This window comes from Macaca fascicularis, chromosome 7 (genome assembly GCF_037993035.2).
Source record: "Macaca fascicularis isolate 582-1 chromosome 7, T2T-MFA8v1.1".
NCBI lineage: Eukaryota > Metazoa > Chordata > Mammalia > Primates > Cercopithecidae > Macaca > Macaca fascicularis.
The window spans coordinates 4,194,052-4,221,452 of record NC_088381.1 but is presented as its reverse complement, the minus strand read 5'-3'; the positions used below and the strand labels follow the sequence as shown (position 1 = coordinate 4,221,452).

At 43.8% G+C, this 27,401-nt stretch overlaps 1 protein-coding gene, 1 long non-coding RNA gene and 1 other non-coding gene across 4 annotated transcripts in view; 2 read left to right on the top strand and 1 right to left on the bottom strand.

The window, feature by feature from the left end:
* LOC141407156 (uncharacterized) overlaps positions 1 to 27,401 on the top strand; it is a 94,073-nt gene that overhangs the window by 33,424 nt on the left and 33,248 nt on the right. For both annotated transcript variants that reach the window (XR_012414695.1, XR_012414696.1), the window contains exons 3-4: positions 25,174 to 25,293; positions 26,319 to 26,417. This is a non-coding gene — a long non-coding RNA (uncharacterized lncRNA). The remainder of the gene's footprint in view (positions 1 to 25,173; positions 25,294 to 26,318; positions 26,418 to 27,401) is intronic.
* On the top strand, positions 6,006 to 6,107 carry LOC123575046 (small nucleolar RNA U13). The gene has a single exon (XR_006700213.1). It is a non-coding gene; the product is annotated as a small nucleolar RNA U13 (small nucleolar RNA).
* Positions 19,585 to 19,935, bottom strand: LOC107130158 (small ribosomal subunit protein eS27-like). The gene has a single exon (XM_015452523.4). It carries the CDS (start codon positions 19,879 to 19,881, stop codon positions 19,723 to 19,725), a length of 159 nt encoding a protein of 52 aa, XP_015308009.2. The 5' UTR covers positions 19,882 to 19,935; the 3' UTR covers positions 19,585 to 19,722.

Genomic DNA, 27,401 nt, shown 5'->3' with positions numbered 1-27,401 from the left:
AGACTGACCCGAGGACTTATATTAAGTCATAGGACAGTAGAGAAAGTAAGAGCCAAGCATAATGTAATCCCAACAATGTACAAAATATTAATCATTTTATTAGTTAATGTCAATGAACGGTACACTTAAAATGGTTAAAAAAGGTACATTTTAGGTTACATATATTTTACCGTAATATAAAATGAGAAATATATTAGAAATAACTTTTTTTAATTGTTTTTTTTTGAGATGGAGTCTTGCTCTGTTGCCCAGGCTAGAATGCAGTGGCACAATCTCGACTCACTACAACCTCCGCCTCTCGGGTTCAAGTCATTCTCCTGCCTCAGCCTCTCAAGTAGCTGGGATTACAGGCACCCGCCACCATGTCCGGCTAATTTTTGTATTTTTAGTAGAGACGGGTTTCACCGTCTTGCCCAGGCTGGTCTCAAACTCCTGACCTCGTGATCCACCCGCCTCGGGCTCCTAAAGTGCTGAGATTACAGGTGTGAGCCACCATGCCTGGCCAGGAATGACTTTCAACTATATTTTCTTAACTATGTATTCCTACACAACATGAGTTTTGTAATAGTTTATTTTTGTTTTGTTTTGTAATTTTTTTCTTTTATTGTAAAGAAAGAAGTACATTGTTTCAGTGTGTAAGAATGCAAAAGTAATAATCAGACGTTTATCACACCTTAACAAAAAGGGACCTTATTTTCTAAGATGTTGTTGCATTCAGTCCCTTTCTTGGTATGGTAAAAGCACCAGTCAGCCAGGGAGGCACTATAAATACAGAAGAGAAGTTTCCTACAAAGAGTCAACCATGCTACCCCTCTTACTGACTTAATTATAATATATAGAGCCTGGCACAATTAACCTTAGTTTCCTTGTATACACAAGAACAACAAGGTACTGCAATCAATATAGGCAGATACAGGCTTTTAAAGTTCTGAGAAGCAGCAAGTAAGTTCATCATTTACTAAGATCCTTGACATTTTTCTGTTTCTGTGAAATTTTATGTGTCTGTGAGAAGTTTATTTATTTATTTTTTTGAGACAGAGTCTTGCTCTGTCACCCAGGCTAGAGTACAGTGGCACAATCTTGGCTCACTGCAACCTCAGCCTCTGGGGTTCAAGTGATTCTCCTGCCTCAGTCTCCTGAGTAGCTGGGAGTACAGGCGCACGCCACCACGCCTGGATAATTTTTACATTTTTAATAGAGACAGGGTTTCACCATGCCAGGCTGATCTTGAACTCCTGTCCTCGTGATCCACCCACCTCGGCTTTCCAAAGTGCTGGGATTACAGGTGTGAGCCACTGTGCCCGGCTGAGAAGTTTCTTATACTAGAAGAAAAAAGAAAAAGGAAAATTTGATTTATTTTAAAATACAATAGCAACTAATATGATTTTTTTTTCTTTTTTTTTGAGATAGTGTCTCATTCTATCACCCAGGCTGAGTTCAGTGGCACGTACTCGGCTCAATGCAAGCTCCACCTCCCAGGTTCAGGCCATTCTCCTGTCTCAGCATCCTGAGTAGCTGGGACTACAGGCACCCACCACCACGCCCGGCTAATTTTTTTGTATTTTTGGTAGAGACGGGGTTTCACCAGGTTAGCCAGGATGGTCTTGATATCCCGACCTCGTGATCCACCTACCTTGGCCTCCCAAAGTGCTGAGATTACAAGTGTGAGCCACTGTGCCCGGCCCTAACATGAATTCTTTAGAGAGGTGAACCAGGGATGGGATTGTGGATCAATCATGCAAAGACCCACTCCTCTGGGCTTCATTTCCTCCATACTGAATGTGCATCCCTACACGTTCATGTTGTTTTTTCGTAGGTAGTGCAGGGGATCAGAATAGGATATCCCCGGCCGGGCGTAGTGGCTCACGTCTGTAGTCTCAGCACTTTGGGAGGCCGAGGCGGGTGGACCACCTGAGGTCAGGAGTTTGAAACCCAGCCTGGCTAACATGCTGAAACCCTGTCTCTACTGAAAATACAAAAATTAGCCGGGTGTGGTGGTGCATGCCTGTAGTCCCAGCTACTCGGGAGACTGAGGCAGGAGAATCGCTTGAACCCGGGAGGCGGAGATTGCAGTGAGCTGACATTGCACCTCTGCACTCCAGCCTGGGCAAGATTGAGACTCCATTTCAAAAAAAAAAAAAAAAAAAAAAAAAGGATATCCCCAACTGCAGTGCCCTTGCATACTGAGTATTTTAAGCTGAAGGAAATTGAGAAAACCACAGAAGCAGGAAGGCCACTCTCTGACTTGCTCCCACTTTTCTCCCCGGAAACAGGTCATAAAAGAATTAACTGCCCTACCTGTCCTGAAAGTAGGTCATAATGAGACCCTTATTTCGGAGGAATTCTGCCCTATACTTGGATGCCAACAAAGATCTGAACAAATGGGTCTTATGAATTTCTCCCCAGATAATTACTATTAGATGATACCCTTTGTTCCCAAAGCTATTTCTTCAAAACTGTCCATAAAAATACACCTATCCAGCCGGCCACAGTGGCTCGCACCTGTAATCCCGGTACTTTGGGAGGCTGAGGTGGATGGATCACGAGGTCACGAGTTCAAGACCAGCCCGACCAACATGGTGAAACCCCATCTCTACTAAAGATACAAAAAAAACAATTAGCTGGGTGTGGTGGCACAAGCCTGCAATCCCAGCTACTCAGAAGGCTGAGGCAGGAGAATCCCTTGAACCTGGGAGGTGGAGGTTGCAGTGAACCGAGATCGCACCATTGCACTCCAGCCTGGGTGACAGCATGAGACTCTGTCTCAAAACAAAACAAAACAAACAAACAAAAACACCTATCCCTTGGCCTTTGCATCTTGATTTCTGAAGACTCACAGGTCATGTAAAACTTGCATTAAGTAAACATATTATGTTTTCTCTTGTTAATCTGTCTTTTGTTATCAGGATCTCAGCCATGATGTATTTTGGGTTGTCAGGAATAATCACAACATGTGAAGAAATAGATAAAATGCCATTTAAAAAATTATTATTATTATTATTTTTTTTGATACAGAGTCTCATTCTGTCACCCAGGCTGCAGTGCAGTGGCACGATCTTGGCTCACTGCAACCTCCACCTCCTGGGTTCAAACACTTCTTGTGACTCAGCCTCCCCAGTAGCTGGGATTACAGGCATGCACCACCATGCTTGGCTAATGTTGGTATTTTTAGTAGAGATGGGGTCTTGCTATGTTGGCCAGGCTAGCCTGGGACTCCTGGCCTCAAGTGATCTGCCCGCCTTGGCCTCCTTAAATGTTGGGATTACAGGCTTTTTTTTTTTTTTTTTTTTTTTTTTTTTTTGAGACAAAGTCTCAAAATGGCTTTTTTTTTTTTTTTTTGAGACAGGGTCTTTGCTTTATTTACCAAAGACTATACAAGATTATGTGAACTTAAAATGTTTGGGTTAATTTCTATATTTTGAAGTTTTAGGAATACTTAGTTATATCAGCATTTACTTCCCTTTAAGTCAATTAAATCCTCTTTTAAGGAACTTTATAAATTAATTTGGTAGTAGCATTGAGCCAAGTACAGTTTTTCTTCCTTCCTTCCTTCCTTCCTTCCTTTCTTTTGCTTTCTTTCTTGCTTTCTTTTGCTTTCTTTCTTGCTTTCTTTTGCTTTCTTTCTTGCTTTCTTTTGCTTTCTTTCTTGCTTTCTTTTGCTTTCTTGCTTTCTTTCTCTTTCTTTTCTTTTCTTTTCTTTTTTTTTTTTTTTTTTGACAGATTCTTGCTCTGTTACCCAGCCTGGAGTGCAATGGTACAATCTCAGCTCACTGCAATGTCTACCTCCCAGGTTCAAGTGATTCTCCTGCTTCAGCCTCCCAAGTAGATGGGATTATAGGCACCCACCACCATGCCCAGCTAATTTTTGTATTTTTAGTAGAGATGGGGTTTCACCATGTTGATCAGGCTGGTTTCAAACTCCTGACCTCAGGTTATCCACTCGCCTTAGCCTCCCAAAGTGTTGGGATTACAGGCATGAGCCACCGTGCCAGGCAAATTTCTTTTAAGATATTTTATTAATTGATTTGGTAATACCATCAGAGGTAGAAAAATTTCACACAGATAGAGAGACATACATAAACATACAGGCAAATATCAAAAGAGATATTCTAGTTATCATTCTAAAATCTTAGCCATGAATTAGAAACACAGAGTAACATGAAGTCACTGTTTTATATAAAACAATTCTCTCTCGTATTTTCTCCATTTCATATTATTTTCCTATTGTCCCTGGTAAACGGGACAAATTAAGGCTACCTACTAAATATTAGGCCTAGTGCTTTTTACCAGTATTCGTGGAGAAGGTTTTTAAGATCTTCATTTGCCCTGTGAAGCCCTTTTGAAGGCTGTGGGCTAAATTTTAAATGAGTCACTGCAAAGACATCTAACAGCTATCAGAATGTCTCCACCACCCATCTGAGTGGATAAAATATCCAGTCTATTTCCAAATAATCTTTTTTTTCCTCTTCAGCCTTGGTACTTACTTTTGGAGGACTCTGAGTCCCTTGACAGCAGGGTGGACTAAAGTTTAAGAGAAGAAGCCTGACAGGGGAGGAAGAGAGAAAGATGGAGAAGGTAGGAGTTTGAAGGGATCATATCCAGGATTCAAGGGAACCAAATGGAAGATTGAAGGCGGCAAGAGTAGGAAGGAGGAACAGAAAGAGTGGGAAGGAAGCAGTCTTAAAGGAACCAACTGGGGGAGATATTAAATTCCCCAAAGAGAACAGTGAAGCTCCAAATTATCCTTAGCAAAATCAGGCCAGGTGTGGAGGATCACTTGAAGTCAGGAGTTTGAGAGCAGCCTGGCCAACATGGTGAAACCCCATCTCTACTAAAAATACAAAAATTAGCTGGGTGTGGTGGCACATGCCTGTAATCCCAGCTACTCAGGAGGCTGAGGCAGGAGAATCCCACCTTCCAGGTGGGAGGTGGAAGCTGCAGTAAGCCAAGATAGCGCCACTGTACTCCAGCCTAGGAGACAGAGTGAGCTCCATCTCAAAAATAAATAAATAAATAAATAAATATCCTTAACAAAATCATGCCAAAAAGAGGGAGGTAAGCAGAGTTGTGAAAGCATATAGCCAACAGAGGTTCAAGAAAAGGGTTTTTGTCAACTGATAAGTTTCATGGGAAGATCAGGATCAAAAGGAGAGAACAGAGAGGCCTTAAGAAAATTGTTCCTATTGGCTGGGTGTGGCAGCTCACGCCTGTAATCCCAGCACTTTGGGAGGCTGAGACAGGTGGATCACCTGAGGTCAGGAGTTCAAGACCAGACTGACCAACATGGCAAAACCCCATCTCTACTAAAAATACAAAAGTTAGCCGGGCGTAGAGGTGCACACCTGTAATCCCAGCTATTTGGGAGGCTGAGGCAGGAGAATCCCCTGAATCTGGGAGGCAGAGGTTTCTGTGAGCCAAAATCAAGCCACTGCACTCCAGCCTGGGCGACAGAGTAAGACTCTGTCTTAAAAAAAAAAAAAAAAAAAAAAAAAACAGAAAGAAAAAAAGACAGTTGTTCCTGTTAGTCTGTAACTATCAGCTTCCCATTAGGACAACTATTGATCATAGAGGTCTTAAAAAGTCCTTTCAGGCTAGGTGCTGTGGCTCATGCCTGTAATCCCAGCACATTGGGAACCTAGGCAGTAGCATTGGTTGAGCCCAGGAGTGCCACACCAGCCTGGGCAACATAGTGAGACCTCATCTTTACTAAAAATAGACAAAATTAGCTGGGTGTGGTGGCATACTCCTGTAGTCCCTGCTACTCAGGAGGCTGAGGTGAGAGGATCGCCTGAGCCCAGGAGGTCAAGGCTGCAGTGAGCTGTGATTGTACCACTGCACTCCAGCCTGGGTGACACAGCAAGACACCATCTCAAACATATATAAATTTTTTCAAATATCTTATCAGGTTTTGGTCAAGAGAAAAGGTAAATATTCCTGATAGCACAGTCCCATTTAAAAAAAAAAAAATGTACCCATTACAAGAGACTTGGAACCAAAATCCATAGATTCTTTCATGGTTCTTTATTGATATGGTGATAGGGTTTTCATATTCATGTGTGAGATGTGCCTCCCTCAGTCTTTGTTATGACATCATTATGTGTCTGGCATGACAAAAAGAAAAAGAGAAAAGAGGTGGAGAAAGGTAAAAAATAAGAAAAGAAAAAATGAAGGAAAAAGGAAAAAAACCAAATCCATAAGACTTTTATGAGTTACCCATAAATGCAGAGGCATCTTCAAAGAGGGTGAAAAAAATGTAGCCCTCTGAAGATGGCACACCATTCTCAAAGGTAGCCAAAAGAAAGGCAGGCCTAGATAATCCCCCTGAGAGCTGGCAGTAGATGTTAGCTGCAAATGGGTTGCAACCCACGTGTCTGTCCAGCTGTATTCCCACAGCCCCCCAGCCTGGTGGTTGGCTGTCTGCACACACAAGAACCAACGACTTGTATGTCCCGTCAAGTGGAAAACTTGACACAGATTCTTGACACAAAATGACAGAAACAGAAAAGCAGTAGCTGCTCCTGGGAGGAAAGGATCGATAACCAATAGGCACCACGAAACCAAACTAGTCACAATCTAGATAACGAATTTTGTAATTTCTTTCCTATCCATCTGCATTGGGGAAATAAGGGACAAGGAGGTTTTACTTTCTTCTCTTGACCAGGAACTACTAACAGAGATCTGGGAGAGCTGACTTTGGTGACACTTCTCACCTTGCACAGGCTTGTGTCTGTTTTCCAGAATCCCACCTCAGACTCCAGAGTGAAGTGTCCCACCTGTCCCCTTCTCATTGCCAGAAACTTCTACCCTTCTCATTCCTTTCTTGTACCCCGGTAATAAGGACAGATTAATGAGAGTAAAGCATGCAAGTTGATTTACTGTATGTTTTATGTGACATGAATCTTCACAGGAAAACAAAGCCTAAAAGAAACAGTTAAACCTGAGTATTTTTTTGCTGGTTTGATGAAGAGTGAAGGGTCATGGAGAAATGTAATGGGACCAAAAGGTGTCAGCAAACTGTAATAAACGGGGGAAAACAGCAAGGGCTATTTATTCAGTGTCCCTGTGTCTTCAGAGATGGAGATCTTTTCTTCTGGGTAAAGCATGGCACCTTTCATAGGAGGGTTTTGTTACTTGCTTCAGCAGAAGAAGGTCAAAAAGCCCTTTCCAGGTTTTATGACCTGTTTCAGGGAAAGGTGAGAAAGTCCTTCCTACACATTTGGTTTCTAAAATTCCATCAGCTTAAAATGTTAATTATGCCAAGTTTCCATACTTTGGGGTAGCATGTCCTGAACATATTGTCAGAGCATTACGGAAAAAATACACACACACACACACACACACACACACACACACACATAGCACATTCCCTATGACTATCTTAAAATTGATTAACCTCAAACATTTAATTTTGAATGATTGAGTCAAAAAGAGAATTCAAATTGCTATCACATATCTGGTCAAGCTGAAAGGTGGCATTTGGTATTGGAAATTGATGGCTGCTGGTCATTTAACACCCATTTCTCAGTTACATATCTGGCCCATGAGATAAGAATGCTAAACTGTATAAACAAGACACCTCAATATGAAAACATTCTGCCATTACAAAGGTACTGTCTTTTTTTTTTTTTTTTTTGAGACGGAGTCTCGCTCTGTCGCCCAGGCTGGAGTGCAGTGGCCGGATCTCAGCTCACTGCAAGCTCCGCCTCCCGGGTTCACGCCATTCTCCTGCCTCAGCCTCCCGAGTAGCTGGGACTACAGGCGCCCGCCACCTCGCCCGGCTAGTTTTTTTGTATTTTTTAGTAGAGACAGGGTTTCACCTGGGTTAGCCAGGATGGTCTCGATCTCCTGACCTCGTGATCCGCCCGTCTCGGCCTCCCAAAGTGCTGGGATTACAGGCTTGAGCCACCGCGCCCGGCCCACAAAGGTACTGTCTTTGTGTTACTCTGCGTTCTCTCCCAGCCCTGTAGCAATTTATCCTTTGTCCATACATTGAAGATTTGTTTACATCTACTCTTGGCCTTCCTGAATATCCTCTGCTCCAGCAGAGCCGTAAGCCAAGGGTAGGAATGACAAGACAGACTCTCTATTTGCAGAACACCACATAGTCACAGCGATGCACATGGAAAGGAAGGTATGAGAACAAGGTCTTTCAAGCCAGATTTGGACTATGTTTGTATTAAAGGTGTTATTCCCATGTAAGACCTTAAGACATAATATTAATAATAATTCAGCTATGAAAGATTCATGTTGAGTTCTACTTGCATGGGCAAGCTGTTAGGTAGAAGTTAAAGACACACACAACACATAAGTTCTTTCTAGGTATATCCTTAGCTGAGCAAAATTGCCACCCAAGTTAGAACAGGAAAAACTTGATGAAGCATGAAATTACCAGCTGGTCTGATGGGAGATAGGATGTGGCCCTAAAGAACAGTAGATGGTGACTGAAGCATGGTGACAGTAGTGGAAGCACCTTAGGGTGACCCACAATTAGTCACTCTCTTATGCAATCCCGTTTCCTTGGGTGTGGGAAGAGCCTGCCAATAGCATGTGGCAAAGGATATCGTTGCTGTGTTTATACTATGTTAAATGTCAAAAGTGAAGATATAATGCAGATGTAATTAAAGTAATCAGTTGACTTTGAGTTCATTAAAAGGCAGAGTAGCCTATGTGAACCTCCCCTTATCAGATGAGCCATTTAAAATGGCTCCTAGGCCTTCCCTGATGTCAGGCAAAATAGAAAAGACTCGGTCTCTTCATTGTTGCCTTTGAAGAAGCAAGCTGCCATGAATTCTATAGCCATTGGAAAATGAATTCTGCCAACAAGCAAATGAGCTTAGAAAGTAACACAGAGTCTGGGCACAGTGACTCATGCCTGTAATCCCATCACTTTGGGAGGCTGAGGTGGGTAGATCGCTTGAGCCCAGGAGTTTAAGACCAGCCTGGGCAACATGGTGAAACTTCATCTCTACAATAAAATACAAAAGGTATCCGGGCACAGTGGCATGCACCTGTAGTCCTAGCTATTCAGAAGGCTGAGGTGGAAGGATGGTTTGGGTCCGAGAGGCAGAGGTTGCAGTGAGTCAGAATCACCCCACTTCACTCCAGCTTGAGTGAGAGCCAGACTCTTACAAAAAAACAAACAAACAAGCAAACAAACAAAAAATGTAATACAGGCCACTGACACCTTGATTGCATCCCTGTGAAATATTTCACCCGAAAACCCAGCTAACTTGTGCCTACTGACCCACAGGAATGGAGACAATATATTTACATTGTTTTAAACTGCTAAATTGGCTGGATGTGGTGGCTCACACCTGTAATCCCAGCATCTTGGGAAACCAAGGTGGGGGGAATCACTTGAGGCCAGGAGTTTGAGACTAGCCTGAGAAACGTAGCAAGACTCTACAAAATTAAACAATTAGCCGAGTGTGGTGGTGTGTGCTTGTAGTCCTAGCTATTCTGGAGGCTGAATGGGAAGATCTCTTTAGCCCAGGAGTTCGTGGTTACAGTGAGCTATGATCACACCACTGCACTCCAGCATGGATGACAAAGTGAGACCTTGTGATATGGTTTAGCTGTGTCCCACCCGAATCGCACCTTGAATTATAATAATCCCATGTGTCAAGGGTGGGGCCAGGTGGAGATAATTGAATTATGGGGAGTGGTTTCCCCTATATTGTTCTCTTGGTAGTGAATAAGTCTCATGAGATCTGATGATTTTATAAATGGGAGTTCTCCTGCACAGGCGCTCTTGCCTGCCACCAGTAAAATGTGCCTTTGCTTCCCTCCATGATGGTGAGGCCTTCCCAGCCATGTGGAACTGTGAGTCCATTACACCTCTTTCTTGGCCGGGCGTGGTAGCTCACACCTGTAATCCCAGCACTTTGGGAGGCCAAGGTGGGTGGATCACAAGGTCAGGAGATCGAGACCATCCTGGCTAACACGGTGAAACCCCGTCTCTACTAAAAAATTCAAAAATTAGCCGGGCGTGGTGGCGGGCGCCTGTGGTCCCAGCTACTTGGGAGGCCGAGGCAGGAGAATGGTGTGAACCCGGGAAGTGGAGCTTACAGTGAGCTGAGATCGCACGACTGCACTCCAGCCTGGGCGACAGTCTCAAAAAAACAAAACAAAACAAAACAAAAAACTCTTTATCAATTACCCAGTCTCAGATATGTCTTTATTAGCAGCCTGGGAATCAACTACTACACCCTGTATTAATGTATTAATACACAAATTTAAAAAGTTGCTAAATATGTGGAACTACACTCTGTCTTCCCTTTAGTGTTAGGAAAATCAGATAGGCACTACAAGAGCATTTTCTTGCTGAATGGTATCTAAATTCCCTCTTATCAATGGCAGTTACTCTGTTGGACTGCTAACACTGCAGGGCAAAAATCCTAACATGTAGGGAAGCACCTGGAAAAAAAAAAAAAAAACCAGAGACAAACATTTCTGAGCAAAAATGTAAGCTTTTTAAACAAATAGTTTGTTTTCATCAGTTCACATCATGTAGGTCATTTCATCCAACCTCATTGGCACATAAGTCATATGTATTGAGCTAGGTGTGGTGGCTTATGCCTGTAACCCTAGCACTTCAGGAGGCCGAGGCAGGAAGATCATGAGATCGAGACCATCCTGCCCAATATGGTGAAACCCCAGCTCTACTAAAAATACAAAAATTAGCTGGGTGTGGTGGCGGGCTCCTGAAGTCCTAGCTACTCGGGAGACTGAGGCAGGAAAATCACTTGAACCCGGGAGGCAGAGGTTGCAGTGAGTCAAGATCGCACCACTGCACTCCATCCTGGCGACAGAGTGAGACTATTTCTTAAAAAAAAAAAAAAAAACAAAAACGGCCAGGTGTGGTGGCTCACGCCTGTAATCCCAGCACTTTGGGAGGCCGAGACAGGCATATCACGAGGTCAGGAGATCAAGACCATCCTGGCTAACATGGTGAAACCCCGTCTCTACTAAAAAATACAAAAAATTAGCCGGGTGTGGTGGCGGGCACCTGTAGTCCCAGCTACTCGGGAGGCTGAGGCAGGAGAATGGCATGAACCCGGGAAGCAGAGCTTGCAGTGAGCCAAGATCGTACCACTGCTCTCCAGCCTGGGCAACAGAGCGAGACTCCTTCTCAAACAAACAAACAAAAAAGTATATATTGAAAGTGTAAAGTGATGAACCACTTTGAATTGTGTATGAGGAAAGAAGCTCAGAGTTCAGGTGGAAAATGTGTTATTACAAACTCAACTATCAATTTAATCTGTCTTTAATGTATGAATCAAAATTAAGTATTTCCTGTTGGGGTGATCGGAGCAGGCCGTGGGGTGACGAAGTCCAGCGGAGTCAAAGGAATAAGAAAAGACAAGGTAAGAGAGAAAGTGGGACCAGGGGCCAACGCTAGTATGGAGGCTGCAAATGCCCTAAGCTCTGGAAGCCCACGCTGTTTATTGGTGATCAAACAAAGAAACAGGTGGTGAGGATGTGGGGGTTGAAAGGAGGCGGTGTATCAAGCAAATGAGCTACAGCTGTGACGGTTTAGCATTTTCTTTGAAACATATGGCCACTTGAGATAATGGGAGTGCTAGAAGCAAGGAGCCAGCAAGTCTAGACATGTTCCAAAGGCCACAAGGGGTTTTAGACCCTGGACATGTTCCAAGACTCTTTTACTTTATGTCAGACATGCAAGCCCTGCCTCAGCTTCTCTCCCAACACTCAGCTTTTCCCCCAACATTTTCTATTACAAACGTCAATGGAAAAATCAATGATCTATTTAAAATATTGCAAATACCATCACTATGTTTGAAGATATGTTTTAATTTTTTATTATTCCTTTAATTAGAAGAACTGTATGCCAATTAATAAACTGTTGCTGCCGGGCGCGGTGGCTCAAGCCTGTAATCCCAGCACTTTGGGAGGCCGAGACGGGCGGATCACGAGGTCAGGAGATCGAGACCATCCTGGCTAACACGGTGAAACCCCGTCTCTACTAAAAAATACAAAAAACTAGCCGGGCGCGGTGGCGGGCGCCTGTAGTCCCAGCTACTCGGGAGGCTGAGGCAGGAGAATGGCGTGAACCCGGGAGGCGGAGCTTGCAGTGAGCTGAGATGCGGCCACTGCACTCCAGCCTGGGCGGCAGAGCGAGACTCCGTCTCAAAAAAAAAAAAAATAAAAAAATAAAAAAAAAATAAACTGTTGCCTTTTAGATCCAAATTAATTATTCATTGCCTGCTCTTTGAAAATTGAGTCAGATACCCTTAAGAATATATTGTGTTGGCTGGGCGCGGTGGCTCACGCCTGTAATCCCAGCACTTTGGGAGGCCAAGGCAGGTGGATCACGAGGTCAGGAGATCGAGACGATCGTGGCTAACACGGTGAAACCCCGTCTGTACTAAAAATACACACAAAAAATTATCCAGGCATGGTGGCGGGCTCCTGTAGTCCCAGCTACTTGGGAGGCTGAGGCAGGAGAACGGCAGGAACCTGGGAGGCAGAGCTTGCAGTGAGCCGATTGTGCCACTGCACTCCAGCCTGGGTGACTGAGCAAGACTCCATTTCAAAAAAAAAAAAAAATATATATATATATATATACACACACACACATATATATATATATGGTGTTGCAACAGTAAGCTTTGTCAGTAGTTGAAGGTGGTTGGACATTATAAAAAGAGATTTTCCTTTCTGATTCCACTGTGGTCTCAACAGTTTCCCATAGCATGCATGCCTTTCTCCAGCACTAGGTTTCTACAGTATGCAATCCTGCGGCAACAATGGCTTTTCTAGCATCAGGCTCCCACAATGCATGACAGTCAGCAGCACTGGTTGTCAGTCACTTCCCATATCCCCTGCCCTCAGGTGGTTTCTAGTGTAGTGCTTCCAATGAGACACCTACCTGTGAACACCTTTCCCTGGCATCTAAGCGGGAAGATTTCTGGAAAGTTCCACTGGTGCCACACACTGTGACCATTCTGTGTACCCTCTAACAAGCTCTGGATTGCAATCCACTTACAGTAAACAAATGTCCATTTCAAACACTCCCTCCTCAAATTCTTGTGCTTTGTCTGCCTGCTGATCGGACCCTCCCTGAAAGAATTAATACTGGCGTTGTTCCGAGACAGTTCCACAGAGATGAGTCTGGGAAGTTGTGTTGGTCATTCCTTTATGTTTGAGCACATTCTGCAGCTCCTTGCCAATTTAGGTGCAATGGGATACTAGTAACTATGACATGCAGTGGTATCACAATTAAGCAATGACCTGTGGTTGATTGTGACAGAGTGCCAACTGAAACACATGCCTTGGGAGTCCAAGTGACTGCTGCACTGAATGTTATGGTAGTCAAGATAACTGTAAGGACTGTGGGGTGGAATGGGTTCAGTTGAGGGTCCTTGAATGATTATGAAGAGAAAATAACAAGCTTAGGTTCCTCAATTCTCAGTTCAAGCCACGGTTTGAAAACCTGAGAACTTCCATGGCGACTATGAAGGAAACTCATTTCTTGTAGCTGCAGGGCTGATATTGTTGAACATCAAAACCAAGAATGAGATCCTGAAACTTGGAATGGGGGAATCTGTTTAGACTCGGTTGAAACTGACAATCTGGAAACAGAAAGTCAGGCTGAGCCTTTCTTAGCAGTGGAAGTAGCTTCTCTCTAGTGTTTGAAGAAAACATCATTCCTCTGCACAAAAGCTGGGTTAGATACCATTAAAGGGGATGCCCGTTTTTCTTCAAGTCCCCCACAAATCATTAATTTTTGCTAGTAGCATGACTAGACCCCATAACTAGGGCTGAATATCAACCTATTCCTAAGGGACAGGTACATACTATGACCTGTAGGAAACAGCTACATGCAAAGAAATTGTAACATGTGTTGGAAGAAACCTGGGGAAGGTTGGAAGAGCATTCTAAGGTCGTTATACTAAGGAGGACAAAATATAACAGTAGATTGGGTTAATTAACCTCAGTGCTATTACTGGTGATTCAAGATTTATTGTGCTGTGGGCATGTGGCTCACACCTATAATCCCAGCACTTTGGAGGCCAAGGAGGGAAGATAACATGAGTCCATAAATTTAAGACCGGTTTGGGCAACCTAATGAGACCTTGTATCTACAAAAAATAAATAAATTAGCCAGGGACAGTGGTGTGCACCTGTAGTACCAGCTACTTGGGGGACTAGGCCAGAGAATCACTTGAGCCTTGGAGGTTGAGGCTGCAGTGAGCTCTGATCATGTAACTGCAGTCCAGCCTGGGCAATAGAGACAGACCCTGTCTTAAAAAACAAAACGAAAAAATAAAGATTGATTGTGCTGTCTTATGTAGAGGAAAATGACTCAAACATCTTGCTCATGGGACAACTTTGCCAAAGACAGGATGTACAATTTGTTTTAAAGGCCAGAGGAGGATGTACCAGTCATCAGAACATTTTGGCAAACAGAAGACTTTGGTGGTAGCTAACTAATCACAGGGTCCCTAGAATGAAATAGCCGAGACGTGTACTTAAGAGTATCGTTTGATCTCTATATGAAGAAAAGTTCCGGGTCTGGTAGTCAGATGTTCAACAGACGCCTACCTAGCTTTCAATCCTAAGTCAATTCACAGATGCGGTGCGGTACTGCACGGACCATGAAAAGAACACTTGTTTGTATGACTGAGACAAAAAAGAAGGATGTCATCTTGTTCTAGCTTACCTGGGAATATGCTCAATTGGTGACAAAATTGTTGCCACTCTGTGCATGACCACAAAGGTGCCGCAGGTATTGATTTTGAAGTTACACATAAACTTTAGTGAGTGGGCATATTTGCGAATATGTAACCTGACAATAATGAAGATTGACTATCTTTAAACAACATAAGGAGTCAACATCAGTTTCTGAGGTAAAATAATGACTGAGTTAAATTTTCAAGGGCAAATTCAGATTTCAAGTGCACAGAACATAGGAAGGAAAGGACATGTAAATCAGAGAAATTCACAAGTGTAATGAGGTGAGAAGGGACATGGCACACTAATTACAAAGGAATCAGAATGATCTGTTCATAGAGTTGTAAATGGGGTTGTGGAGGAAGAAATGAGGAGGAACAGATAAGCAAGACTGAAGTTCTTTTACTTCTACGCAAATGAGGGAAACTGAGGAATTGTAAGACAAGATCTAATATTATTTTTGGACGTCAAGAATGGTATTCCATAAATGCTGAATTGTTCCTAATTTCGGGAGGAGAAAATGGAAATAGCATTTCCATTGCATTTTTGTGAACAAAATTTGAGTGATCACGTTCTTTCTTGCATGTAGTAGATGGATAGGAGAATGAAAGATTCAGCTTTCTTCCTGCACTTGGGGCATATGTGAATTGGGAATTCAGACAAATAAGCAACTAATTCTGAATAGAAAATTTGTGATTTAGACTATGCACTCTACTGGGGAATTTCAGATGTATAGGAATGTGGTTGAAATTGAAGTGGTTAGGGAATGCTATCTGGAGGAAGAAAATTATAACTAGATACAAATAGTAGTTGTAGTAGCTAAAGAAAAATATATCAGGGAGGCTGGGTGTGGTGGCTCATGCCTGTAATCCCAGCACATTGGGAGGCCAAGGCGGGCGGATCACAAGGTCAGGAGATCAAGACCAACCTGGCTAACACAGTGAAACCCCGTCTCTACTAAAAATACAAAAAATTAGCCAGGCATGGTGGCGGGCACCTGTAGTCCCAGCTACTCAGGAGGCTGAGGTAGGAGAATGGCATTAACCCAGGAGGTGGAGCTTGCAGTGAGCCAAGATTGTGCCACTGCACTCCAGACTGGGCAACAGAGCAAGACTCCATCTCAAAAAAAAAGAAAAAGAAAAATATATCAGGGAAGAAAAAATGGATTTTTGTGCCAGGAAGGAAACTAAGTATGAACAGATGACAAAATATTTCAGGAACTGTGTCCGGAATTGGTTCCTTCCAGTGGGTTCTTGATCTCTCAGGCTTCAAGAATGAAGCCACGGACCCTTGCAGTGAGTGTTAACAGTTCTTAAAGATGGTGTGTCCGAAGTTTGTTCCTTCAGATGTTCAGATGTGTCCGGAGTTGGTCGTTCCTCCCGGTGGGTTCGTGGTCTCACTGACTTCAGTAGTGAAGCCACAGACCTTTGCAGTGAGTGTTACAGCTCTTAAAGGTGGCAAGTCCAGAGTTGTTCATTCCTCCCGGTGAGTTCGTGGTCTTGCTGGCTTCAGGAGTGAAGCTGCAGACCTTCGTGGTGAGTGTTACAGTTCATAAAGGTAATGCGGACCCAAAGAGTGAGCAGCAGCAAGATTTATTGTTAAAAGCAAAAGAACAAAGCTTCCACAGGTGGGAAAGAAACCCCAGGGGGTGCTGCTGGCGCCCGTGGCCAGCTTTTATTCCCTTATTTGGCCCCACCCATGTCCTGCTCATTGGTCCATTTTACAGAGCGCTGATTGGTCCGTTTTTACAGAGTGCTGATTGGTGCATTTACAAACCTTTAGCTAGATGCAGAGGGCTGATCCTTGTGTTTACAATCCTTTAGCTAGACAGAAAAGTTCTCCAAGTCCCCACAGACCCAGAAGCCCAGCTGGCTTCACCTCTCAGAACTACAGATAGAGATTATTTCATTTACCTGAATCAGTCTGAAAGTATATGCTGGGGCTAGATGTTGAGGATACTTCATGGCACATTCATTCTTTGATTTTATATGTATTTAGATACATTCATTAGCTACAGTTGGCAACTTCCTAATAGGGATGCCACAGATATGACTGTAAATTGAGAATTTTGGTTTCCTAGTGTCTGAAAAGTGGTTAACCCAAAGTTTTGGCTTTAGAGAAAGAGTCTATACAGGCAAGTATCCAGGGAATAATCCCCACTGCTGTGGTTCGAATGATGGTGACCTCTCAAAAATTCATGTTGAGGCCGGGCGCGATGGCTCACGCCTATAATCCCAGCACTTTGGGAGGGTGAGGCAGGCGGATCACAAGGTCAGGATTTCAAGACCATCCTGGCTAACACGGTGAAACCCCATCTCTACTAAAAATACAAAAAAAATTAGCCAGGTGCGGTGGCGGGCGCCTGTAGGCCCAGCTACTCTGGAGGCTGAGGCAGGAGAATGGCGTGAACCCAGGAGGGGGAGCTTGCAGTGAGCTGAGATCGCGCCGCTGCACTCCAGCCTGGGCGACAGAGCGAGACTCTGTCTCAAAAAAAATGAATAAAATAAAATAAAAATAAAAAATAAAATAAAATTCATGTTGAAATGTAATCTTCAGTGCAATTGTATGTTGCCCAGGCTGGTCTTAAGCTCCCGGGCTCAAGTGATCCTCCCACCTTGGCCTCCCAAAATGCTGGCCCTATAGGCATGAGCCACCACGCCTGGCCAAGACACTACCTTGAAAGCACAGAGTAGGCCAGGCGTGGTGGCTCAGGCTTGTAATCCCAGCATTTTGGGAGGCCGAGGTGGGTGGATCACGATGTCAGGAGTTTGAAAGCAGCCTGGCCAACATAGTGAAGCCCTGTCTCTACTAAAAATACAAAAATTAACTGGGCATTGTGGTGGGCATCTATAATCCCAGCTATTTAGGAGGCTGAGGCAGGAGCATCACTTGATCACTTGAACCCCGGAGGTGGAGGTTGCAGTGAGCCAAGATTGCACCACTGCACTCCAGCCTGGGCAACAGAGTCAAACTCCATTTCAAAAAAAAAAGAAAGAAAGCACAGAGCGTCCCTTACCAGACACCAATTAACCAATTATGCCAGTGACTTGATGGCATAATAATTGGATTGACATAATTGGATTTCCAGAACTGTGAGAAACAAATTTCTGTTCTTTATAGATTTCCTAGTCTCAGATATTATGCTTAGCAGCACAATTGACTAAGATAGAAATTGGTACTGAGAAGTGGCAGTGTTGCTATAACAAATACCTAAAAATGTAGAGGCTGCTTTGGAGCTGGGTAATGGGTAGAGGCTGGAGGAGAGTTTGGAAGTGCATGCTAGAAGAAGCCTAGTTTGCCATGCATTAAGGCGATTCTGGTGAGGTTTCAGAAGAAGATGAAAAGCCATAGAGAAAGCCTCCATCTTTGAGATTATCTAGCTGGTTGTGAACAGAATGTTGGAAACAATATAGACAGTAAAGGCCATTCTGATGAAGTCTTAGATGAAAATAAGGAATATCTTATTGGAAACTAGAGGAAAAGCCATCCTTGTTACAAAACGGTGGAGGATTTGTTCCTGGAAAGAACAAGGTCTGGGAAAGAAGGGAGTTTATTTCTGCAGCTGGTTACAGGGAGAAGGCCGGAGTAATTCGCCATACCAATGCAAAGTTGCAAGTTTTTTTAGTGCTTATATACATTCTAAGCTCCATGCTACGAGTGGAATTGCATCTCCAAAGAGGAGCGTTTCCTTCAATCTATGTCTTATCTTTAAGTAGGACCTAGGGTCTGGAAATCTTTCTCTAGAGTCTTGGAAAGCTTTTTAATCTTAAGTGGGTACCTAGAACAAGGTATATGTGTAAAATGCTTTTATTATTCAACCAGACTTTAGGCTATGAAAGCCCAGGCGAGGACTTAGTGGGTTTATTTTAATGTTCCAGCCCTTACGCTCAGACAACAGTTTCTCCAGTTCTTTAATGTTTACATTATACATTGATTAGAATTATAATAGAAGGTCAGTGGAAACAGACTGTTCTTGTTGCTAATGGGAGCCTGCCTGCCACAAACTTGGTGGAGGTATTTCTGTGTCTTAGTAGTTTTTGGAGGGTAGAATGTAAGAGCAATGAACTAGGATATTTGGCAGAAGAAATCTCTAAGCCAAGTTTTCAGGGTACTGCATGGCTTCTCTTAAATGCTTATAGTAAACTGTGAGAAGAGAAAGTCAAGTTAAAGATAGAATTTATAGGCCGGGCATGGTGGTTCACGCCTGTAATCCCAGCACTTTGGGAGGCTGAGGTGGGTGGATCATGAGGTCAGAAGATAGAGACCATCCTGGCTAACAGGGTGAAACCCTGTCTCTACTAAAAATACAAAACCTTAGCTGGGCGTGGTGGCGGGCACCTGTAGTCCCAGCTACTCGGGAGGTTAAGGCAGGAGAATGGCGTGAACCCGGGAGGTGGAGCTTGCAGTGAGCTGAGATCATACCACTGCACTCCAGCCTGGGCGACAGAGCAAAACTCCGTCTCAAAAAAAAAAAAAAAAAAAAAAAAAAAAAAAAAAAGATAGAACTTATAATCAGAAGGGAAACAGATCAGCCGGGATGGGTTGCTTGAGCACAGGAGGTTGAGGCTGCAATGAGCTATGATCATACTACAGTCTGGGCAACAGAGTGAGTCCCCATCTTAAAAAAAAAGATTATTATTATTATTATTATTATTATTATTGAGATGGAGTCTTGCTCTGTTGCCCAGGCAGGAGTGTGATGGCACGATCTTGGCTCACTGCAACTTCTGCCTCCTGGGCTCAAGTGATTCTCCTGACTCAGCCTCCCAAGCAGCTGAGATTACAGGTGCTTGCCACCATGCCCAGCTAATTTTTGTATTTTTAGTAGAGATGGGGTTTCATCATATTGGCCAGGCTGGTCTCGAACTCCTGACCTTGTGACTCACCAACCTCGGCCTCCCAAAGTGCTGGGACTACAGGTGTGAGCCACCTCGCCTGGCCAAAGATGATGATGATGATGATTATTATTTTATCCAAAATGTATTTATTGAGATGGTTTCTCACTAATCTTGATTCAGAGTGCTTTTAGTGCTGCTTCCTCCTAAAGGAACATCCTTCTGTAAGCCTTGCTTTTCCTCCTGTAGGCTGGCAGAGGACAGTGCAGCAGCCAACACACAAAACTACCGTTTGTGCACGGCTAAGGACCGTGGTGATTTTATAGCATCCTGGGGATTTCACATCCATGAAGTAGGAATTGGGGCTCTGCACCAGGCGTTTCTTCTTGTGTTTCCTCTTCTCCTCTTCTGGAGAGGGATGAAGGAGATCCTTTGCGAGAGACGTGTTCTCATGGGTAGGTCGTCCCTGCCGGAAAGGGCCAAAGAAAATTATTTTTAAAGGGAAGTTGAACATAAAGATTTGGAAAATTAACAGCCTGGCCTTGTGAAGAATTTTAAAAATGTGTTCAGGAGAGAAAACCAACTGTGTGGCCAACTGACCGTTTGATAAGGAGGTTAGTATGACTAGGACACCAGATACTATTCATTAACACAATGGGAGGGTGACCCTGAAGACATTTCAGAGAACACTGAGGATGCCACAACCATCACAGACTCAAGTGCCAGGTCCTTGAGGGAATAACAATTTTAAGGAAGGATCCCAGGGTCCCAGTGAAACCCAGGATGCCTGTGGGAACTTGGGGCTCAGTGACTATGCTGCCTCATGTATCTCCTCCCTGAAGTCAAGCGAAGCGTTCCCCAGCTTCCCCATCTGTGGTTCAAGTGGGCCCAGGTACAGCTCAGATCACTCCTCCGGAAAACACAAGGAGCCAAACATGGGGCAGCTCCCATGCGGTGCTAACTGCCGGCATGCTAAATCTACAGCTGTGAAGGCATGGCTTTCTCCACCTAATTTCCGAGGAAGCCTTGAAGAATGCCTCAGGGCCCAATCAGAGAACTGCTATAGGGGCAGGGCTGCCATAGATAGTTCCCACCAGGGCAATGTCCAGCAGAACTGTTGGGTTGGGGCCACCACAGAGTGCCCTCACTAGGGCAATACTCAGTTGAGCCATGTGGGCAGGACCACCCCTGAGTTCCCAGACCCAGACCTATGATTCACTAGTGCATAATTCCAACCTGTGGTAGACATAGACACCTGACTACAACCTGCAGAACTGTGGCGTGGGCTGACTCCAGCAGTCATGGCAGCAGAGTCCCCTGGAGGCTTGGGAACCTAAGCCCTACCCCAGTGTCTCTGTAAGGTGAGAGGTAGAATCAAAAAAGCTGATTCTCACACCTCAAGATTAAATTTTGTTGGCCTTGTTGGGTTTGAAGTTATGTGGGACATGTTACCCCTATCCTCTTGCCTATTTCTTCCACCAACCTTTTGTTTTCGCCATGGACCTCGTGTTCTGCCCACCTCGGCCTCCCAAGGTGCTGGGATTACAGGGGTGGAGCCACCTTGCCTGGCTGAGAAGAGAGTTCTTGATAAACAGGCTTCCATGTTAAAACTAGATTTTATAATGAGGTCCACAGATGGGTGGAGGAGAAGCCTGAGTAAATTTTGGTTAAGCAGAGAAACTTTGTTATCCCTCCTGTATGCATTATGCTCCCTTTTCTCCAACGGAGCTCTCTTCCAACTTGACGTTATTTTCCAATCAATCTGTTTTCCTAGTGTTGATGTTCTGATTTCATCTTACAAAAATATAGCATAAACTTTTATTTGTTGCATTATACAACATAAGCCTGACAATATAACAAATTGTTCCCAAAACTATAAATTCCTCGCCTTTTTATTTGTAATTTGACTTTTTAAAAATCTATGTAATTATAGAAGAATGTTGCTATTACAAAAATTTTAAGGGGTGGCAGGGAATAATTCCAAAATTATAAAACTCCTTGTGACAAATTTAGGAATGATATTCAGCTAGTTCTATAGTTTTTTATTCCTTGAATAATCAGCGATATACATCCGATTATAAACACACATTGTGGGATTTTTTGGCCAGGTTGACTTTTTTTTTTTTTTTTTTTTTTTTGAGATGGAGTCTCACTCTGCTGCCCAGGCTAGAGTGCAATGGCGCAATCTCGGCTCACTGCAACCTCTGCCTCCCGGATTCAAGTGATTCTCCTGCCTCAGCCTCCCGAGTACCTAGGATTACAGGCACCCGCCACCACACCCAGCTAATTTTTGTATTTTTAGTAGAGATGGGGTTTCACTACATTGGCCAGGTTGGTCTCAAGCTCCTGACCTTATTATCCACCCACATTGGCCTCCCAAAGTGCTGGGATTACAGGCATGAGCCACCGCGTCTGGCCTTGGGTGACTTATTCTTTTAAGGAGCAATGTGGGTTAATGTTTCAAGGTGAAAAAATTTAAAAACTTGGGGGAAAGTGAGGGGAAGGGACAGAGAGATATTGAGAGAGATCAGATAGGTACATAAGCTTAGTGACTCAGCCTGTACTCCCAGTTACTTAGGAGGCTAAGGCAGGAGGATCACTTGAGCCCAGAAACTCAAGTTTTCAGTGAGCAGTGATGGTAACACTGCACTCCAGGCCATGTGATAGAACCAGACCTCGTCTCTAGAAAAAAAGAAAATATATATATACATACATACATTGGTGTTTGTTTCTACATATGCTTCATAGTATATGTGTACATGGATTATAGGTAGATCATAGAATGGTAACAGTATTAAATTAGGTGGCAGCGTTTGTTCAGGAAGTAGTATGCACATTTGAAATTTTAATTGAGAATTGTGTCTGGTCGGTTTGTGGTCTCACTGACTTCAGGAATGAGCTGAGAACCTTCTGAACCTTAGCAGTGAGTGTTATAACTCTTAAAGGTGGCACAGACCTGAAGAGTGAGCAGCAACAAGATTTATTGTGAAGATGGAAAGAACAAAACTTCCACAGCATGAAAGGGAACCACAGCAGGTTGCCCGTGGTGGTTGGGGTGGAGTGGCCAGCTTTTATTCCCTTATTTGTCCCCGCCCATATCCTGCTGATTGGTCATTTTACAGAGTGCTGACTGGTCCATTTTACAGAGTGCTGATTGGTCCATTTTACAAACCTCTAGCTAGCTACAGAGCATCAGTTGGTGCGTTTTTACACAGCACTGATTGGTGCATTTTACAAACCTCTTGTAAGACAGAAAAGTTCTCCAGGTCCCCACCCGACCCAGGAAGTCCTGCTGGCTTCACCTCTCAGAATCAGCTTTTAAAGGCCATAAATTTCCAGGTAAGTAGGAATAGAAGAAACTAACATTTCCTTTGAGATCTATGATGTCATTTTTTTCTCCATCAATGATTTAGTTCCTTCTGGATCAAATGCTTTTTACATGGATGTATGTTTTATAGTAGATGTTATGTTGTCTTAATTATTTTAAAACTCCTATTCCTAGACTCTCCTGAAGGAGGAATTTAGTAGTTTTGAAGTATTTTTTGAGGCTAGGGAAGAAAAACCAAGATGACTGCATAAGGTTTCAGGGGATGTTCCATGCCTACCACCTGGTGAAAATGAGGGAGCTTTCCTCCTACCCGCCACTATTGCAGCAGCCTGCAGGAAATACGCCATCATTTCAGCGCGGCCGGCTCGCCCCTGGGTATTCTGGGAAGGTGACGTGTCGGGGCCAGTGGCCGCTGGCAGGGGCCAAACCCGCCCTGGTCTGCACCGCAGTGCGCAGTGAGGGTGTTGGTGCTGCTCCTCAGGGTTATTTTCCGCGGCCGCGGGAAGCCCGTGTTCCGTATTTGTTTTTTATGTTCTCTAATGTTTATGTTGTGGATTTAGTTTTTTAAAAAACATAAATGTTCCTCTACAGTCTTAACAAGGGACCCTATAAAATAAGATTTTAAAGGATCCTACTTTCCCTTATTAATTTTAGACTTTTTTCTTTTAGTTCTGGCTTTACAAATGTGACCTAAAGAGAGCACTTGGTTTTATGTAGAACAATACAAACATCGTTTTACATGAATTTTATGGTTACAAAAATTTATGGGCAAATTTGTTCACGTGCCTTACTTTTAAAATATTGTGTTGTCTTTAATAGATTTTCAAAATACTTTAAATATTTTTCAGTAAGTTTGAGGGTAGAATTTATTTTAATGAGACTCCTCTTATAAAGTACATATCTGTGTGTGCATATGTGTATATTGAATTTGCTTTTGATTCTATCCTGTCACTTTTCTAGCAAAATGTTTCTAATGGACAGAGGCCAGAGAAGCACAGCAAATTTGCCACAGTACCACATATTTTATCTTAAAAGATGGTATGGATTTTGCATAACATACATGTGCAAACATATATATATAACATATAACGTAAAAAAAAATAAATAAAACATATAGCTGTTTGGTTTATTTTATGTGTGTGCATTAAAAAATTATTCAGTTGCCGGGCGCGGTGGCTCATGCCTGTAATTCCAGCACTTTGGGAGGCCAAGGCAGGTGAATCACGAGGTCAGGAGATCGAGACCATCCTGGCTAACAAGGTGAAACCCCGTTTCTACTAAAAATACAACAAATTAGCCGGGCGTGGTGACGGGTGCCTGTGGTCCCAGCTACTCAGGAGGCTGAGGCAGGATAACGGTGTGAACCCGGGAGGCGGAGCTTGCAGTGAGCCAAGATTGCACCACTGCACTCCAGCCTGGGCGACAGAGCGAGACTCCGTCTCAAAAAAAAAAATTATTCAATTATGCTTGTTAAAGCAAGGTAAGGGTCACCATGGTGATAGATACAGGGACCTCTGCAGGTAGAGATTGGGCTAACTCTGAATACAGCCTGGGCAAGTGGGAGTTTATAACCAAAGAGCGGGCTGGGAGGTCTGTGAATGGAAATTTACCGAGGAGAAACCTCAAAGGTTAGGGGGATTATGGAGAAACCAGCCTAAAAGGATTTTTGCTGAAGACAGGCCAGGGTGATCAAACAGCACTTGGGGGAATGGTGCAGGATGATGAACCTGGTAAGATATTTTTGTTTGTTTGTTTGGTTTTGTTTTTTTGAGACGGAGTCTCACTCTCTCCCCCAGGCTGGAGTGCAGTGGCGCGATCTCAGCTCACTGCAAGCTCCGCCTCCCGGGTTCACGCCATTCTCCTGCCTCAGCCTCCGGAGTGGCTGGGACTACAGGCGCCGCCAACACGCCCGGCTAATTTTTTGTATTTTCAGTAGAGACGGGGCTTCACCGTGTTAGCCAGGATGGTCTCGGCCTCCCAAAGTGCTGGGACTACAGGCGTGAGCCACCTCGCCGGGCCCCTGAACCTGGTAAGATATTAAGGGAGATCAGATATCAAAAGTAAGGAGGTTCTTGCTAAAGCTGGATTTCACAAGGGAAGTGCACGGACCAGAGAAGGTTCAGGTGCCTGACTAAAGTTTGATCAAGCAAAGAATCTTTGTCAGTGTACAGAAAACTACGTTTTTATAAAATATTCCTCTGGTGCATCTGTATCTCCCCTTTTCATGGAACACAAAGCACGTTTTACATAACTTCTAGATACATGCACTTGTATTTTGAATGACCTGATGTATCTTCTCTTTTCAATTCTCAGCCTCAGTATATATAAGTGGAACTTAGAAGGCAATATTCCCTGAACATACTCTTCCACCAGAATCTCCTCTACAGATTTTTGCTGCCCGTTTTACCAGTGGCTGAAGCTACCTTCTCTTATGTAAGTAGAAATGTTACATATCTCCAGCCTCTTCCTCCTTACCTGCCAACCCTGTCTAGTCCATGACTCCTCTGTTATAAATGCTTATAAAACGTTTTTTCTGAATCAGAAACGTGTTGTATTGCTCAAGCCATGTTCATTTTAATTACAATTTAACTGCATAATTTAATTTCCCCATTTTTTGGATATAGTGTTTGCTTTTCTCCAGTGGTTCTACTTTGTTCTAGTATATCCCTCTGGCAAGGGCAGTTGTTTCCTCACTTGAGTGGGCATTAGTATCACCTGGGGGCTTGTTAAACTGTGCAAGCTCCATCCCAGGTTTCTAATTGTCAGGGTTTGGTTTGCGGCATAAGAATTTGCATTTCTAACAAGTGCCAGAATTGGTCTGAGGAATGCACGTTGAGAGAAGTGGGATTCGGGTTCACTAACCTAGTTTAGAGAAAATTACAGTAGTGTGCCAAATCTGAGGAGGGAGCAGAGTTGAAGCCCAGTTTCAATATGTGAATGAGTGCTTTATACACTCAAACCCCTTCAAGGGCTGGGGAGTAAGGGAGAACATGAGCGGGCGGGCAGGGGGCGTGCACAGAGGCATACACTCAATCCCAGACCTATGGATTGAGAATCACGTGTTAATAATACTTTCAGTGTTTTGTGTGTTTATTACAGTTTGAGAATGACTGGACCAAACTGCCTCCAAAATCTTAAGTCCCAGCAGCAAAGCGAAGCTCAGACAGCATTTGGATGGCTATTGCTTTCTGTCTGTGTTTTAAGTCAGCTGTTGTTAAAGGTTTGTTTCAGAGAGTTACCCAGGTGTAATACCCTTCCAAGTAGATAATGATTGAAAGAGTATGTCCTGCAGGTGTATGATATTTTCCATCCACTTCAGCACGTTTTTCTGATGGGTCAATGACAGTCCATGAATTGTCTGGTGTAATACTCAAAAATTCTGGAAGTGGCAAATATTCAAGGACAGCCATAATATTCCACTTGGCCAAGGCTCTTCTGACAGGCTCATGTTCATGCAGGATCAGATCTGACCCAGAATCAACAGAACTGAAGCTGCAAATTCAGCTTTGTGAAGGCTTCAGATGTAGCCACGGTTAAAGAAGATTGACATTAAGCAGGTGAGCAGAGTTTGCTTGAGGTTCACCCAGGGAATTCATGAGGCTGCAGGTGCATTCCTTCATGGCCTGAAAAGCACAGTTTTTGAGGAGTTGTGGTCCCTCTCAGAAACTGTTCCTGCAAAGTAGTCCTGGAAACATGTTTGTCTGCATTCAAGAAAGATCTTCCTTTTGTTCATGTAAAGGAAGCCCAACTTATTTCCCAGGTAAGAGAGCGGAAGCAACTGTGATACAGAATCCTAAGGCATGGGGGCTAGTTGTAATCCAGGCAACATGTAGGGTCAGGTTCTCCAAGTCCTGTGGTTAAAGGGCTCCACCCTAGGAAAGTGAGCCACCCAGGGCTTGGTAAATGACCTTATGATCAGCCCTTGGCCTGTGAGCCTGTCGTAACCGGGCACGGGACCGGGTTCTTGGTTTGAATTTGCCCGTCAAATGGCCAGTGCAGAAAGGGAAGAGAGCACAGTCCTTCAGGCCAACTCACTCACTTGGCCTATTGAAACATTTGCTCTTCTGAGCAGAGCCTAGTATTGTTGCGGATTAAATACAGCAGAGGATGTAAGTTACCAGTATTAGTCACCATCAACTGAGTACTTATTCTGTATCAGTCACTGTTCCTATTGCTTTCCATTTCCACCCGTTATATATTAGTGACGATAAAAATGCCATACAGGCTGGGTGCGGTGGCTCATGCCTGTAATCCCAGCACTTTGGGAGGCCAAGGCAGGTGGACCACCTGAGGTCAGGAGTTTGAGACCAGCCTGGCCAACATGGTGAAACCCCTCCGTCTCTACTAAAAAAAACCAAAAAACAAAAAAAACCTAAACAAAAAGTAGCCCGGCACGGTGGTGGGCTTCTGTAATCCCAGCTACTCGGGAGGCTGAGGCAGCAGAATTGTTTGAACCTGGGAGGCGGAGGTTGCAGTGAGCCAAGATTGTGCCATTGCATTCTAGCATGGGTGACAAAAGCGAAACTCCATCTCAATAAAGA

Coding starts and splice junctions, on each gene's coding strand:
- LOC107130158 (XM_015452523.4), bottom strand. CDS start 19,881: ATGGATGTGAAATCCCCAGGATGCTATAAAATCACCACGGTCCTTAGC.